This window comes from Dreissena polymorpha, unplaced genomic scaffold, assembly GCF_020536995.1.
Source record: "Dreissena polymorpha isolate Duluth1 unplaced genomic scaffold, UMN_Dpol_1.0 chrUn051, whole genome shotgun sequence".
Lineage (NCBI taxonomy): Eukaryota > Metazoa > Mollusca > Bivalvia > Myida > Dreissenidae > Dreissena > Dreissena polymorpha.
In genome coordinates, this window is record NW_026273365.1 from 28,756 (window position 1) to 42,232 (window position 13,477).

Consider the following 13,477-nt stretch of genomic DNA (forward strand, 5'->3'; position numbering starts at 1 on the left):
GAAAAAAATAAGTTTTGATTTTCAAGAAATCAGAAGGTTGACAAATAGTTAAGGATGTCCTAGACAGCCTATTGGGCATCTCCAAGTTGTAATACAGATACCATTGCAATTACATCATTATGATGACATCCAAGGGGCCTTGATTATATGACTATATCATTTCAGATTGGAGAATGCCCTAGAAGTGTTGGTAAACACTGGCAGGCTTCCTGAGGCAGCTTTCTTTGCCAGAACTTACCTACCCAGTCAAGTATCCAGGTAGTAATGCGAGGCTAAATATCGTGTTGCATAGACATTTAGCTTTTTTGAGTATTTTGCTTTAACCCTGTACAACTCATTTACACACATTGAAAGGTTTTCAGTCCCTTAGAAAATCAAATTAATTAAAATACCTTTGTAACTAGATTATAACAGGTTTGTAACAGGTTTTAAAGGCTTCATTTCCAATCCTAAGATAATGATTTGCAGCAAATATAATGGTTAATATTTCTCTTACAACTGAGGGGGACATCTTGTTTTGTGGTCCAGACGTCAGTCTTGTTTGTCCACCATCACACTTGCTCTCCGATCAATATCATGGAAATGATTGATTCCAGAGCTTTCATATTTTACTTGGTCATTGGTCTTGGTGGCTTATTTACATATTTTGGATACTTTATTGTTGAATACATTGTTCGTCTGTAAATCATAGACCAAGTAATAAGGGACGACTTTCCACTTTCATTGAGTATTTCAACTCCCATCCTAGATGATCCCCACACCATCTTATATATGGGCTGTGCTATGTGAATAGGGGGTTAAATGCAGGTGCGTAAAGTGTTGTCCCAGATTAGCCTGTACAGTCCGCACAGGCTAATCAGGGGCGACACTTTCTGCTTAATCTCGATTTTTGCTAAGAAGAGACTTTCTTCAAACGAAAAATATCATAAAAGCGGAAAGTGTTTACCCTTATTAGCTTACCCTGTGTGGACTGTACAGGCTTATCTTGGACGACACTTTAGGCACATGCATTAAACCCAAGCCCCCTTTATCACACCATCCTGTCTGCTGTCCACAGGGTGGTAAAGCTGTGGCGGGAGTCCCTGGGGAACATGAAGGCTGCAAGCTCCCTGGCCGACCCCCGGGAGTATGAGAACCTGTTCCCAGGCTTCAATGACACGGTCAAGTGTGAACAGTTCCTCAAACCACAGAGGATGAGACGGTACCCGGCCAGGACCTACCCACAGGCACCGGTATGTGGGCTTGTGAAGTTATTAAGAATATTTGTATGCCCCCGGATTGAATGATCGGGGGCATATTGTTTTTGGCCTGTCTGTCTGTTATTCCGTCATTCTGTCCCCAAACTTAAACCTTGGTTAAAGTTTTGCGATAACTTTTGAAATATCGAACACAGCAACTTGATATTTGGCATGCTTGTGTATCTCATGGAGCTGCACATTTTGAGTGGTGAAAGGTCAAGGTCATCCTTCAAGGTCAAAGGTCAAAAAAAATAAAGCGGCGCATTAGGGGGCATTGTGTTTCTGACAAACACATCTCTTGTTTGCATATTTTTTTCCAACATTTAAAAGTCAAAAATAAAAGTGGCAAAAAACACGGAGTGTCGAAAAACATTAAGTCCAAAAATATTGTTTGAAAACATGGTCTCATCTCAAAATCGTAATGTCTGCAAAGCAGGGGTGTGATTTTTCCTCCTGTCAGATGATTTCCTCCTATTCAATGGCAAACTTACTTTACAAATAGTTATTTACCTACCTTGATCTTTATGCAAATGAAGAGTTTTGTTGAATCCTGTAAGGGGAGTAGGGCATTTTCCTCCCCTGATTTGGTTCTGAAATCCCAACCCTGAGTTATTATACCCCCACTAAACCAAGTTTAGGGGGGTATATAGGAGTGAGCTTGTCTGTCGGTCGGTCTGTCGGCCGGTCGGTCCGTGTCCGCTCTCTAATTCAAGTAGTTTTCATCAGATCTTCACCAAACTTGGTCAGAAGTTGTATCTAGATGATGTCTAGGCCAAGTTCGCACATGGGCCTTTCCGGGTCAAAAACTAGGTCACGGGGTACTTAGTGCGTTTTAAACATTCAGCATGTTGTCCGCTCTCTAATTCAAGTAGTTTTCATCCGATCTTTACCAAACTTGGTCAGAAGTTGTATCTAGATGATGTCTAGGCCAAGTTCGAGCATGGGTCATGGCAGGTCAAAACCTAGGGCACAGGGTCACTTAATGCGTTTTAAACATTGAGCTTGGTGTCTGCTCTCTAATTCAAGTAGTTTTCATCAGATCTTCACCAAACTTGGTCAGAAGTTGTATCTAGATGATGTCTAGGTCAAGTTTGAATATGGGTCATGCTGGATCAAAAACTAGGTCACTGGGTCACTTAGTACGTTTTACACATTCAGCATGGTGTCCGCTGTTTTTTATGAAGACAACATGCAAAATATTCTGTGTCAATGTGGCATGTGGGGGTATTCGTCACGTCTGTGACAAAGGTCTAGTTGTGATCTGTATTTGCAAGGACTCTTGGAAAAGTTAGCTTAATGCATGTGCGTTTAGAAAATACTTTCCTCCAAGAGTTGGTTTTTGGTTGACAAGAGGCTGTCTTTAAATGAAAAAAAAATCCATCAAAGCAGAATGTATTGTCTCTGATAAGGTTGTGTACGCTGCATAGGCTAATCTGAGAACAGGCGCACAAGCATTAGCCAGCTTGTCGTCCGGCGTTTGCCATCCGCCGTCCACGTGCTAAAACGTGTTAATATTTGCTCTCAAATCAAAGTTTTTCCACCTTCAACTTTTAAACTTCTTATGTAGCTGCACCTTGATGAGTTCTACAGGCCACACCCATTTTTGGGTCACTAGGTCAAAGGTCAAGGTCACTGTGACCTCTTATATAAAACTTAAACATAGGGCCTAAAATCAAAGTGCTTCCACCTACAACTTTGAAACTTAATATGTAGATGCACCTTGATGATTTCTACATGCCACACCCATTTTTGGGTCACTAGGTCAAAAGTCAAGGTCAATGTGTTTCATTTATTTAAAACTGCACCCACAGCGGAGCGTTGGTACCCGCTATGCTGTGCTCTTGTTTTCCAACTCTTCGTTCATTAGTCGTTTGTTTGTTTGGAGCAATTGTATAGCTTGCTATTTGGTTTTGTGTCAGGAGGGTTAATTGATTAGCAAACAATTTATAAAATTGTAAGTTTAGCTTTAAATAACAACATCTGTATGAAACCATAGGTCAAAATTTTCTTTTCTGAATATGCACTTAAATCATGAGAAAAAACCTAAAATACAGAATTATTGTGCCTTTGTTATAAAATGTCCATAAAAACGGGCCTGAAAACATGCAGTGACCAAAAACAGGTATAAATTAAAAACAAACTGTCCAAATAGACATAGTGTCCAAAATCATAGTTTTTGAAAAAAGAGTGGCCATATACATGGAGTGGCCAAAAAAATGCAGTTTCCAAAAGCATAGTGGCCAAAAGTATTGCCTGAAAACATGGTCTCTGTTTCCTAGTCATAGTGTTTTAGAACACATAAGTTCCAAACTTACAGTGCCATGTCTGAAACAAAGCGTGTCAGGAAACAGTGTGTTCAACTGGGCAGTGTCCAAAAATATACATTGTCCAAAAAATAGGGTTTGAAATCCTGGATGGGCCAAAATATGGTCTTCAAACATGGATAGTCCAAAAATAGTATCTGAAAACATGGATTGTCAAAAATATTGTCTGTAAACATTGAGTGTCCTAAAATAGTGTACATAAACATGGATTGTCCAAAAAATAATTATTCACTATTTTTCTTGCAGGCCAATGTGGAACGTCGCCCACTTGAAGAGATGGCAGCTGCAGAAGAGAAGGGAGCCTTCAGTTACCAGCCTCCAAGGACTGATGATGATGATGAGGAGGAGGAGCAGTTTCAAGAGGCAGCTGAGTCACAGCCTGCAAGAACACAGGTGAGTGAGAGATACAGGGCTTCCCTGGCTCAATTTTCTGTAGCCAAATTTACAGTAGAACAACAGATTATTAACATTTTATCAGTATAACAGAAATTTGTGAAGAAAAGGTAATAGCAAAAAGGAAATCTCTTGAGCCAGTCTTATGTGTAGCCTTTTGCTAATTAGGTGAATGGCAGAGTAGGCCCTGAGATTCGTGCGTAGTCACACCCTTCATATACATGCCCTTGAACATGTTCTACATTCTTATTTATATAGTCATCCTCTATGATGTACTTGTTTCCATATTGGCTGTTTTATGTTCTCCAGAAATACTTTTATTTTCAAATGGAATATATGTAAAATCATTAATTTTCTTGGGGCACCTCGTTCTGGGAAAACAGGGCTAAATGCATCTGTGTGAAGTTTCGTTCCAGATAAAACTGTGCAGTCGGCACAGGCTTATCTGCGACAACACTTTCTGTTACGCCATACACTAAAGTCCCTGTTCGCAGAATAGATCGTTGTTTTGCATATAAATCGTATAGCAAGAAATAAACTTAACATAAATTCATTGAAATACAGGTCACCTGCAGACAACGGTCAGTCTGGAATCCCCCCAACGAAAAAAACACTATATTACACTTGAATTTAACAGCCACCTGGCCATAACGGCCAACGGTCACTATATTCCACTCCGAAATTCATGTTTGACCTGCAATCAACGGTCACGCGTCAGTCGTCTCGAGTCGCGAAAATTAAAAACACAGCACATCATTTTCCCGTCTATTTTGCGGTTAAATCATCTGAAAGCGGTAATTGTCTTTGATATTATAAAAGCGGCCCGCTGCGAGTAAACAAATAATAAGGTGTTGAGACAGTTTGTTTTCCGGGGATAATTGTGGGGGTATCTTCAAAAGAAAATATGTCAGAGTTTGTGACACGTTTTAAGTAATTATCACTGATTAAATGACCGCTAATTAGTACTTGGTACTTTAAACAGTACAATTACACTGTACAATCCGTTTATGACAGCGAATCCGCTTTTTAGACTTGTACGGACGTGACGTCAACGGCACGTGACAAACTTTATTTACTGAATGAACGAGATGCATGAGCCTTTGTTTTACACTGTATGCAAACGACTGGGTGGGGTAACAACGTAGCAATACTACCAACTGACAAACCATCTTAAAATTGTGATCCGAATTCAACGGTCACCTGTGGACAACGGTCACTTTGGTCATTTCCCTTGACTGACCGCTGTTCTCAGGTTTGACTGTATATTTTTTATCGATGTTGACATTCAAAACCTGGAATAATATATAAATGATCATAAATATATGCAATAGGCAAAAATCATTTGCAGCGTTGCGAGTTATGCAAATGATATTTATATTTAGCTTTCGCTAAAAAAAGATAAATACATAGATTTAGCAAAAACGTAGCGTTGCAACTCAGTTTCCGTCTGTAACAGATGTATTTGCATTTGTTCGTACCTTCTCTCCGCTAAATTCGCCGGTATTCACAATTTTGTTTGTTTAGGTTTAAATTAACGTGTCGAATCCTGAATATTAATTAGGTCATTTTCGTACTTTACCGTACTCGACCCCAAAATAAAAATCGCTATATTGTTTGTTTTCAACCGATTTCAACCGGATTTTCAGTGATATCCTCAACAAAAACACGTTTTCTTACGATTCTGCCCATATATAGACCCTTTCAGTTATTCGCTTTTACTAGTGTTAGAGTTGTGTCCCTTAGCCGGATGTGACGTCAACGGGGGATAGAAATTCGCCAGAGAAAATAAAATTTTACTGTGTCGCTGAAGAAATCAACGTCTTTAGCACAATATATGCGTAAGTTGCACACATGTTTTATTTTTATTATTTTATTGACGCATATTAAAGCTATCGCTTGTTGTATATTTACTTTTAAGTACGATGAAGTGAGAAAAAATGCATTAAACATTCCGTTTTGTCAAGACACATTTCATGTTCGTACATATACCATTACACCTGGATTGGAACCTAAAAGTAAATATTGTATAAAAATGCCAAATTTTGAAAGCAAAGCGTATTACGAGTTATTTTCAGAAAGTTTATATTTGTAATCATGATTTTATCATAGGAATTATATGATTTCGGGGCTTTTTTTATTCTTAAATAGAACTAGAAAGTAGAAGAATGTGAATGAAAACCAATCAGGAGAACGGGTCATTTAACTTTCATGTTTTTTACACCAAAATCTCTATATTTATAAACTTTCAAAACCGAAACTATCCTTTGTTTCTTTGAGTGTTTGACTGAAGTGTTGAAATAATATAAAAATCAGCTGCAAAAAAAGCATTATATGTGGGGTTTTTTCAGGAATCATCCCAAATGCTATGTTCAGAAACAGTGAAGTACCATGGCTGAACCAGATCCTGTAACAGAAAAGAAAGTACAACAGTACACGACTGTGATTGTCATAAGGTTTGTTTTTTTGTTTAAAATGTGAATTCACTATAATAAATACTCCTAAGTTTATTATTAATATAATTATGCAAATACATACACATTGGTGGCATGAATATATCCGGACATAGTCATGTACCATAAATACACTCTAATAAATATTGACTCGGTACAGAGACCCAACATGAAAGCATACAAGTTCAGCTGTCAGGTTTTAAGCATTATTGCCACTTTAAAAAAAAACATGTAACTTACACTACATTAAGTATCGATCATATTTATTTCAAACCATTTTCTAAAAAAATAATATGATGAATTTTGTATGTTGTATAAGTAACATGATTTTTTTCTAAAGAAGCAATAATGCTTAAAACCTATTTTTTGTAGCTGTATGCCAAGGATGTCCCTGGCGCTGTTTTACCGCAACTTCAACCAGAAAGATGCAAAGTTACAGAGTTGCGAATATGGTTGAAATGCCGGGGACAAGCTGTGAAATCGAATGAGACAAAAGCCGAACTTTGCTTGATGTACTTATTTTATATCGCCTTTTCAGGCCTTTTCCTGGTGTATCTACGGGTCAGTTAAACGGACCCATTCCCTAACCTAAATTGTAATTTGAAAAAAATAATTCCCAATAGAAAAAGAAAGAAGAGGTTATGATTATTTTAACTCAATTATATGTAAATGACATCTAACAAAGTACATTACCATGAATAATATGATTTTTCATCTAATTTGAATGATTGTGAAGGGTTATTTTATATTAGTTTTTCCCAAATCAGTTGATTTTTGGCACGAAAAATTCACAATCCTGCAATTGCTTTTTTCCCAAAATGGCCAGGAAAAAGCCTGCTTTTTATATTAAAAACGCACATTCATGTTGTGAATTTTTTTCTATGTTTCTGTCAACCAGTCTGTTAAAAATAAGTTTTATCTGTTTAGTCAGCCTGACTCGACCACACAGCATATAGTACTTTACAATGTATATAACATGCATAGTGGCACACAGCTTTCTGCTTCAATTAAAATCCCTGACATAATAAGTTACATTACTCTCTTAAGTCTGCATTAGAAATTGGTTGCCACTAGTTAAATTGTCTTTATACATTTTTTGGTCACAAAGAAGGTAGGGGTGGCGTTTATTAGGTGGAAAACAAGTATCTGAAACAGACTCTGGAGTAGTGCTTTTTTTGTAACACCTTAAATCTTAATGTTCTGTTACAAAGTTTAAATCTTTACTTTTATATATTTTCCAGGGTAAAGAAATTCAGTGACAACCAGGATAACATCCTAATTGTGGATCCTTATCCAGACCAGCCATTTGCAGCTAAGCAGAAGTCGTCCTGTATGAACTGTCAAGGACAATCAACAGTGTCAACAGCGGAAGAACATCTTAATTTGGAAGAATGCACATGGACCCAAAGCACCAGACCGATCTTCAAAGACTTTTCGTACATGAACATTCTGGAATGGACCAAAAGTTCTGGTAAAGGTTCAAAACTGGGTGTTGAAAAGCCTATTCAACGAGGCTATGTGTTTTTTCATGACGGTTATGTATTCGACACATGGACATCTGAACGTAACAGTTCAACAATTGTTAGATGCAAGTGTTTCCGCTCCATGAAAAACCGGTAATCAGAAATAAAGAGTATTGAAATAATCTAAATTATATTTGAAAGTATTCAATTTTGTGTTATTTTAGTGTCAGTATTTGTGAGATTCACCTCAAATCACATTTATTCATTCAATATAATCATAGGATCTCAGCTCATTTTGGTGCAATACCTGTATCTGAATGTTTGTAATTTTCAGATTGTGTTTCCTTAAATTAGTTTATGATTTCTAGCTTTCACATGTTGTCTTTCAGCATTGATCTTACAATTAATGATACTTCATACTGTTTTGTGATGAACTATGCTACTCAAATGTGCTTATCTTGCATTATTTCTGTTGTAATAAAGCTTATATCATTGATTACAAAGTGTTTTTACTCAAAGGATTACGCAAATCTGTAGCAGAGTCTTAGTGAAATAGTTGCTATGGTGTCTGCTAAGCAATCTGGAGCAACCAGTTTCGATCCCCATTGAGAATCAGTAATGGTTCTTCCCAGGAAACGAACTTAAGTACTGATTTGTCTCAATATGCATTGGACTTTCTTAGTTTTACCTAATATTTCCCAAAAAAAACTAAAATTTCTATTAACAAAATTATTTATTCAGTAGTCATACAATCAAAACAAATTAACAAACATGATTAAAAAGATGTATATACAATTTTTATGTAAAGGCCACACACCTTATTTGGCATAGTAAATTTAAGTATGAGTGACATATTTTATCTATGCCAATTAGAATATATCTGGTGGTTACAAGGTAGAAATCCATCTTTTTTGCACTTTACAACTTAAAAATAATCGCGTTTGTCGAAATGGATGTGTACGTCTGGAAATCCTACTTTCGGTTTTAAAAGCAGTACTGTTTGAAAAAAAAAATAACTTGCTATTAAACTAGGCTATAGATTTAATTTCATTATGCCAACTAGAATATATCTGGTGGTAACAAGGTAGAAAGCCATCTTTTTTTGCGCTTTAAAAAGTTAAAAATAATCGTGTTTAATATAGAAATCCTTCTTTCAGTTTTAAAAGCAGTTATTCCTGTTTGAAAAATAATAAATTACTTGCTAACTAGACTATAGATTTAATGAAAATTTTGCACACTTTCAAATTGCATCTATATGAACATGTACTTTATTTCAAGGTGTGTAGCTTTAAGTACTCTTTAAGCATTAATCTGTAACTAAATCAATGCTTATATCAAGATAATTATCAAAAACTTTATACAAAGCCAAAAAATGTACAAATATTACATGAACAGCCAATGGTTTTCATTAGCCTACATGTAGTATGATGTACACGAACAACAAATGTTCATATAAATGGTATGTATGTTAAACACCAGGACATGGTATAATTGGGTCTTGGAAAAGAGTGAGCAATGAGCAAACTGTCCAAATTTGATTAATTATCACAAACAGAGAAACCAGAATGACCTGATCAAATATGTGAAAACTTTTAATCTTGTTAATTGCACGTTCCACTTGAATTCGCTTCAACAGATGTGGTTTGTCCTTCCAGCAGTCGAATAGTGTAGGGATGGCTCCTGGTTTTAGATACCTCCGCTTAGCAAATCCAGATTCATCAAGACAGTCACGTTCAAAATGGAGAAAACAGACAACCGTATTGTGACTTATCTGAAAGAAAAAAAAAGAATAAATAAATATGTGTGCTTTTTTTTAATCACATGAACACTATTTTTCTGACATGAAAATGTATAGTACTTTACATGTTTTATTTTTCTTTATACAAAATCATTTAAAGTTTTACTGAAACCACTAACAACTGACCTTAAAATGTCTGTCTTCATCTCTTCGTATTTTATTCAACCAAACAGCTTGAACTGGATCATCTTCAGCTGGAAATGCATGATAGCTGGGCTTTCCATGGCCTTCTAACAATCCTTAGCCAGTGGTGTGACATTTGGGCACACAGCAGATCCTGTTAGACTGAAATTTTATGAAGATCAACTAATAATATTTAAAAAAATCAAGTGAATAACAACTTTACCAATTATTTTGGATCATTAAAATCAGTATAACAAAGTCCACAAACGTGGTTAACAAATAATAAGATGTGTTTTTATCCTATTGGTTAAGAATTTCATTTTATTTGTATTGATATTAATTATTATATGTCTATAAATGTTTTATTCCCAAATGTTATTTAAACAAATCAATTGACTAAACAATTTAATTTACCTTCAACTTCTTCTCGAGTGATACAGTAATGTCTTGAATCTGTTTTCCATCCGGTTTTGAGTCGAATACTGGTGTTGCTGTGTAAAACTGGACAGCATAGTCGTGGTCATTAATCTGTTGAACAAAATTCTGTTTCATAACATTCATGATAACTGATTCATTGTACTTTACACATTAATACACATTAGGCCGGGTATAGCTTAGTACAAGCTCTAATCAAACAAATAGCTTTTTAACAAACCATATGCTGCATTGGATGCCGTTGGCTTTCAATTTAAAAAAATGGTCAATTGGTACAAAAGCACGGTATGACTAAGACCAGTACGAGTGTCCTTTAGTTGCTTCAAAATATAAATGCCAACGAGTGTTCATACTTTGACGAATACGAAATGTCCTTAGATAAAACAAGTCAATATTTCCACCTATTTAATCTATATCAACATTTCTGAACAGGATTTATTTCAGTAAAAAATCCTTCGTTTGAACGTTTCGTCCTCGCGAAAACATATAACAGACAAAAACAATACCGCTGCTTTATCAGCATTATAAACCGAATATCAAAATTGCATAAGAAAATAATAAATTATTAATAATAAGGTCAGTACAAACCTTTTCGTTCATATTTTAAGTCCATTTACACCGTTGAAAACACACATTGTCAAACAGACATCTCTTGGTTTGCTTACAGTCGATAATCGGGTATCCCCGGATGACGTCATTCAGGGGAGGTAATTATAATCAGTTAATAACTGAAAGGGTGTATATCTCCCCGAACGGGCACTTTAATCCCTGTTTTGCCAGAGCGAGGTTCATATGGATGTTATTCAGTTGGTTAGGCAAAGGACTTTCATTCTGACTGAACTGTTTACCCTGGCCACAAATGTCATGTTGGGATTTTGTTCCCTAAATTAATCTATACAAACACTTCTTCTGTGAAAGGGATATAAGTGTAACCATGTATAACCTTTCTTTGGATTTAAGATTGTTAGGTCACAGTCACATGTGCATTGAAATGCTGGTTACCAGCTGAAATGAACAAATTTTACGTTTGTAAAAACTGTATGGGGTAACTGAGAGCCTATGTTAAAATAAAATGCACATATTATAACGTAGGCAAAAAAGCAAATGAAGAGTTTCTAGATAGCGTAATATGTGTTTTTAAAGAAATGTAAAAGGTTCTTCAAAATATAATATATGTACCTATGATTATTGTCATCCTATGTAATACATATACTTGTTTCCTTATTGGCTGTTTCATGTACTCAAGAAATAATGTTTCTTTCAAAGAGAAATACTGTAAAACCATAAATTGTGGGACAATTAATTATTATTCTTTTAATTTCAATAAAATTAGGAATCCACCAAGTTGTCATATTTGCAAACCCACACAATATCATGCCAAGGAATCTAACTGGTTTTACGGTATATATCTATACATACCAGCTTTGACAAATTGACATATTGATAAAGAATTTAGTACCAAAACCTATTAAAATCAGTCTTCTTTATCATCAATATTCACCAAGGATAAACTGCGTTTTCATGGCTCATTTCACAGGCGCAATATTAATTAAACAATTGTCAAAAAACTTTTGAGTGTGCTGTCAATTTGTTTAAACCGTGTGTGTGCATTATATAACGACCAATTCAGACTAAGCAGGAATGCTGTGTATCCATTCTATACCATGTATATGTGTACATGTATGCAACATTTATTCCAGAGTTTATATTTCATTCAACTTGTATTCACTGCTCATTTATCATCATTTCCATGCAATCCTGTCTATGCTATTGTTTCTTTTTAATATAAACAATCATTACATCCATAATTAATACATCAATTGAGCACTCCAGCTTATATCAGATGATAATTGGCACAATGATATAAGAAACATATCAAAGAAGGTCTTGGAAAAACACACACACACTCAAAGTGTCAGTTTATCAACATTTTTCCGCAAATCCCTAATTTCTTGGTGAAATATGCACCAAAATTCATGACAATATGGAAGACTCGAATTGAAACCAGGCTTACCAAAAAACTCTGTTGATGACAGTTTGCGTACAGGTAGTTGGTGATCGCCCCATTTATCAACTGTAGTTGAGAACACTTGTGGCTCATGTCACATATCTCAAAACCCATCGTTTGATCATCCATGTACCCATTCCCCTATCCAGGATCCCGATATAGACTGGAACTCAAAACCATCAGAAGAGGATATTACGTCTGGACAGAAATCAAGTGAACCAGTCCCAGAACTTAACATAGAAGCTGAGGTACACAGTCCATTATGTATGGGTGACAAGTCATTAGAGTTGTGGCATGCCAGTGAAGATTTGAGCTTGTTTTGGGAAAATGGGGCTTATTACGTCTTTGTACAGTGTTGTCCCAGATTAGTCTGTGCAGTCAGGGCCCTCAATCTATCAAATCTGCCGCCGAATTTCGGCTGCAGTCCCCCACCTGAAAGGTATATTTTTTTCGCCCCAAAACGGATTTTTCCCCCTTAGAAAATGTTTAAAAAATCACAAAAAAAGTTTTTTTCTGTTATAAAATCCGCATTCGAATTTAATGTCCAAAATTTACGTAACTGCGGAAAGCGTCTGAATCTTTCAGAACTGTTATTTTTGTTAATGTTTTGTTTCATCGACATTTATTCTTATCAATAAAAGCTTTGTAAAAAACACAGTCTTTAGTTTTCAAAGAATATTTATTTTTACAATAATTTACAGATAAAGACAAAAGCTTTTTCTGTTACAAAATCCGCATCCGAATTTTATGTCCGAAATTTACGCAACTGCGGAAAGCGTCTGAATCGTTCAGAACTGTTATTTTTGTTAATGTTTTGTTTCATTTACATTTATTCTAGTCAATAAACGCTTTATTCAAAATGCAGTCTTTAGTTTTCAAAGAATATTTATTTGTACAGTAATTTACAGATAAAGACAATCTGGATCAAACATCTTGTTAAGAACTATATCTGAAAGTAAGTACTATGTAGTCATGCATTTCACACTGCTGATACCTGAAAATAACGTTCTCATTGAGTTAAATATTCAATTAAGTGTTGTGGTAAGAAAAAAAGCCTACCTACCGACCCACATTTAAATTAGATTACTGTTATGTAGATTGAGTAAAAGTTCACCTTTCTGTTTATAGACAGTCACATATATAGAAATATATATTTATAACAGTTAAACACAGTTGTTGTTTTTTTTATAAAAATTCCCCCATTTCCAAAAAAATTCCCCCTCCTAAGGGCTGCGGACCCCTTCC

General features: G+C 35.5%; 1 protein-coding gene and 2 long non-coding RNA genes across 10 annotated transcripts in view; 2 read left to right on the top strand and 1 right to left on the bottom strand.

Annotated features, from left to right (window-relative positions):
- The window catches only part of LOC127863865 (coatomer subunit beta'-like), a 48,675-nt gene that overhangs the window by 25,097 nt on the left and 10,101 nt on the right, over nt 1–13,477 (top strand). For 6 of the 8 annotated variants that reach the window (XM_052403544.1, XM_052403547.1, XM_052403548.1 and 3 more), the window contains 4 exons: nt 166–258; nt 1,058–1,232; nt 3,809–3,955; nt 12,382–12,480. In XM_052403544.1, coding sequence (XP_052259504.1) covers nt 166–258; nt 1,058–1,232; nt 3,809–3,955; nt 12,382–12,480 — 514 coding nt within the window. The remainder of the gene's footprint in view (nt 1–165; nt 259–1,057; nt 1,233–3,808; nt 3,956–12,381; nt 12,481–13,477) is intronic. The other 2 variants (XM_052403551.1, XM_052403552.1) reach the window with 1 other exon arrangement.
- LOC127863871 (uncharacterized) lies at nt 5,646–6,916 on the top strand. The gene is made up of 3 exons (XR_008041223.1): nt 5,646–5,793; nt 6,304–6,408; nt 6,778–6,916. It is a non-coding gene; the product is annotated as an uncharacterized LOC127863871 (long non-coding RNA).
- On the bottom strand, nt 8,583–10,911 carry LOC127863869 (uncharacterized). Its single transcript, XR_008041221.1, has 4 exons — nt 10,813–10,911; nt 10,204–10,317; nt 9,793–9,951; nt 8,583–9,639 (listed from the first exon to the last, which is right to left on the bottom strand). It is a non-coding gene; the product is annotated as an uncharacterized LOC127863869 (long non-coding RNA).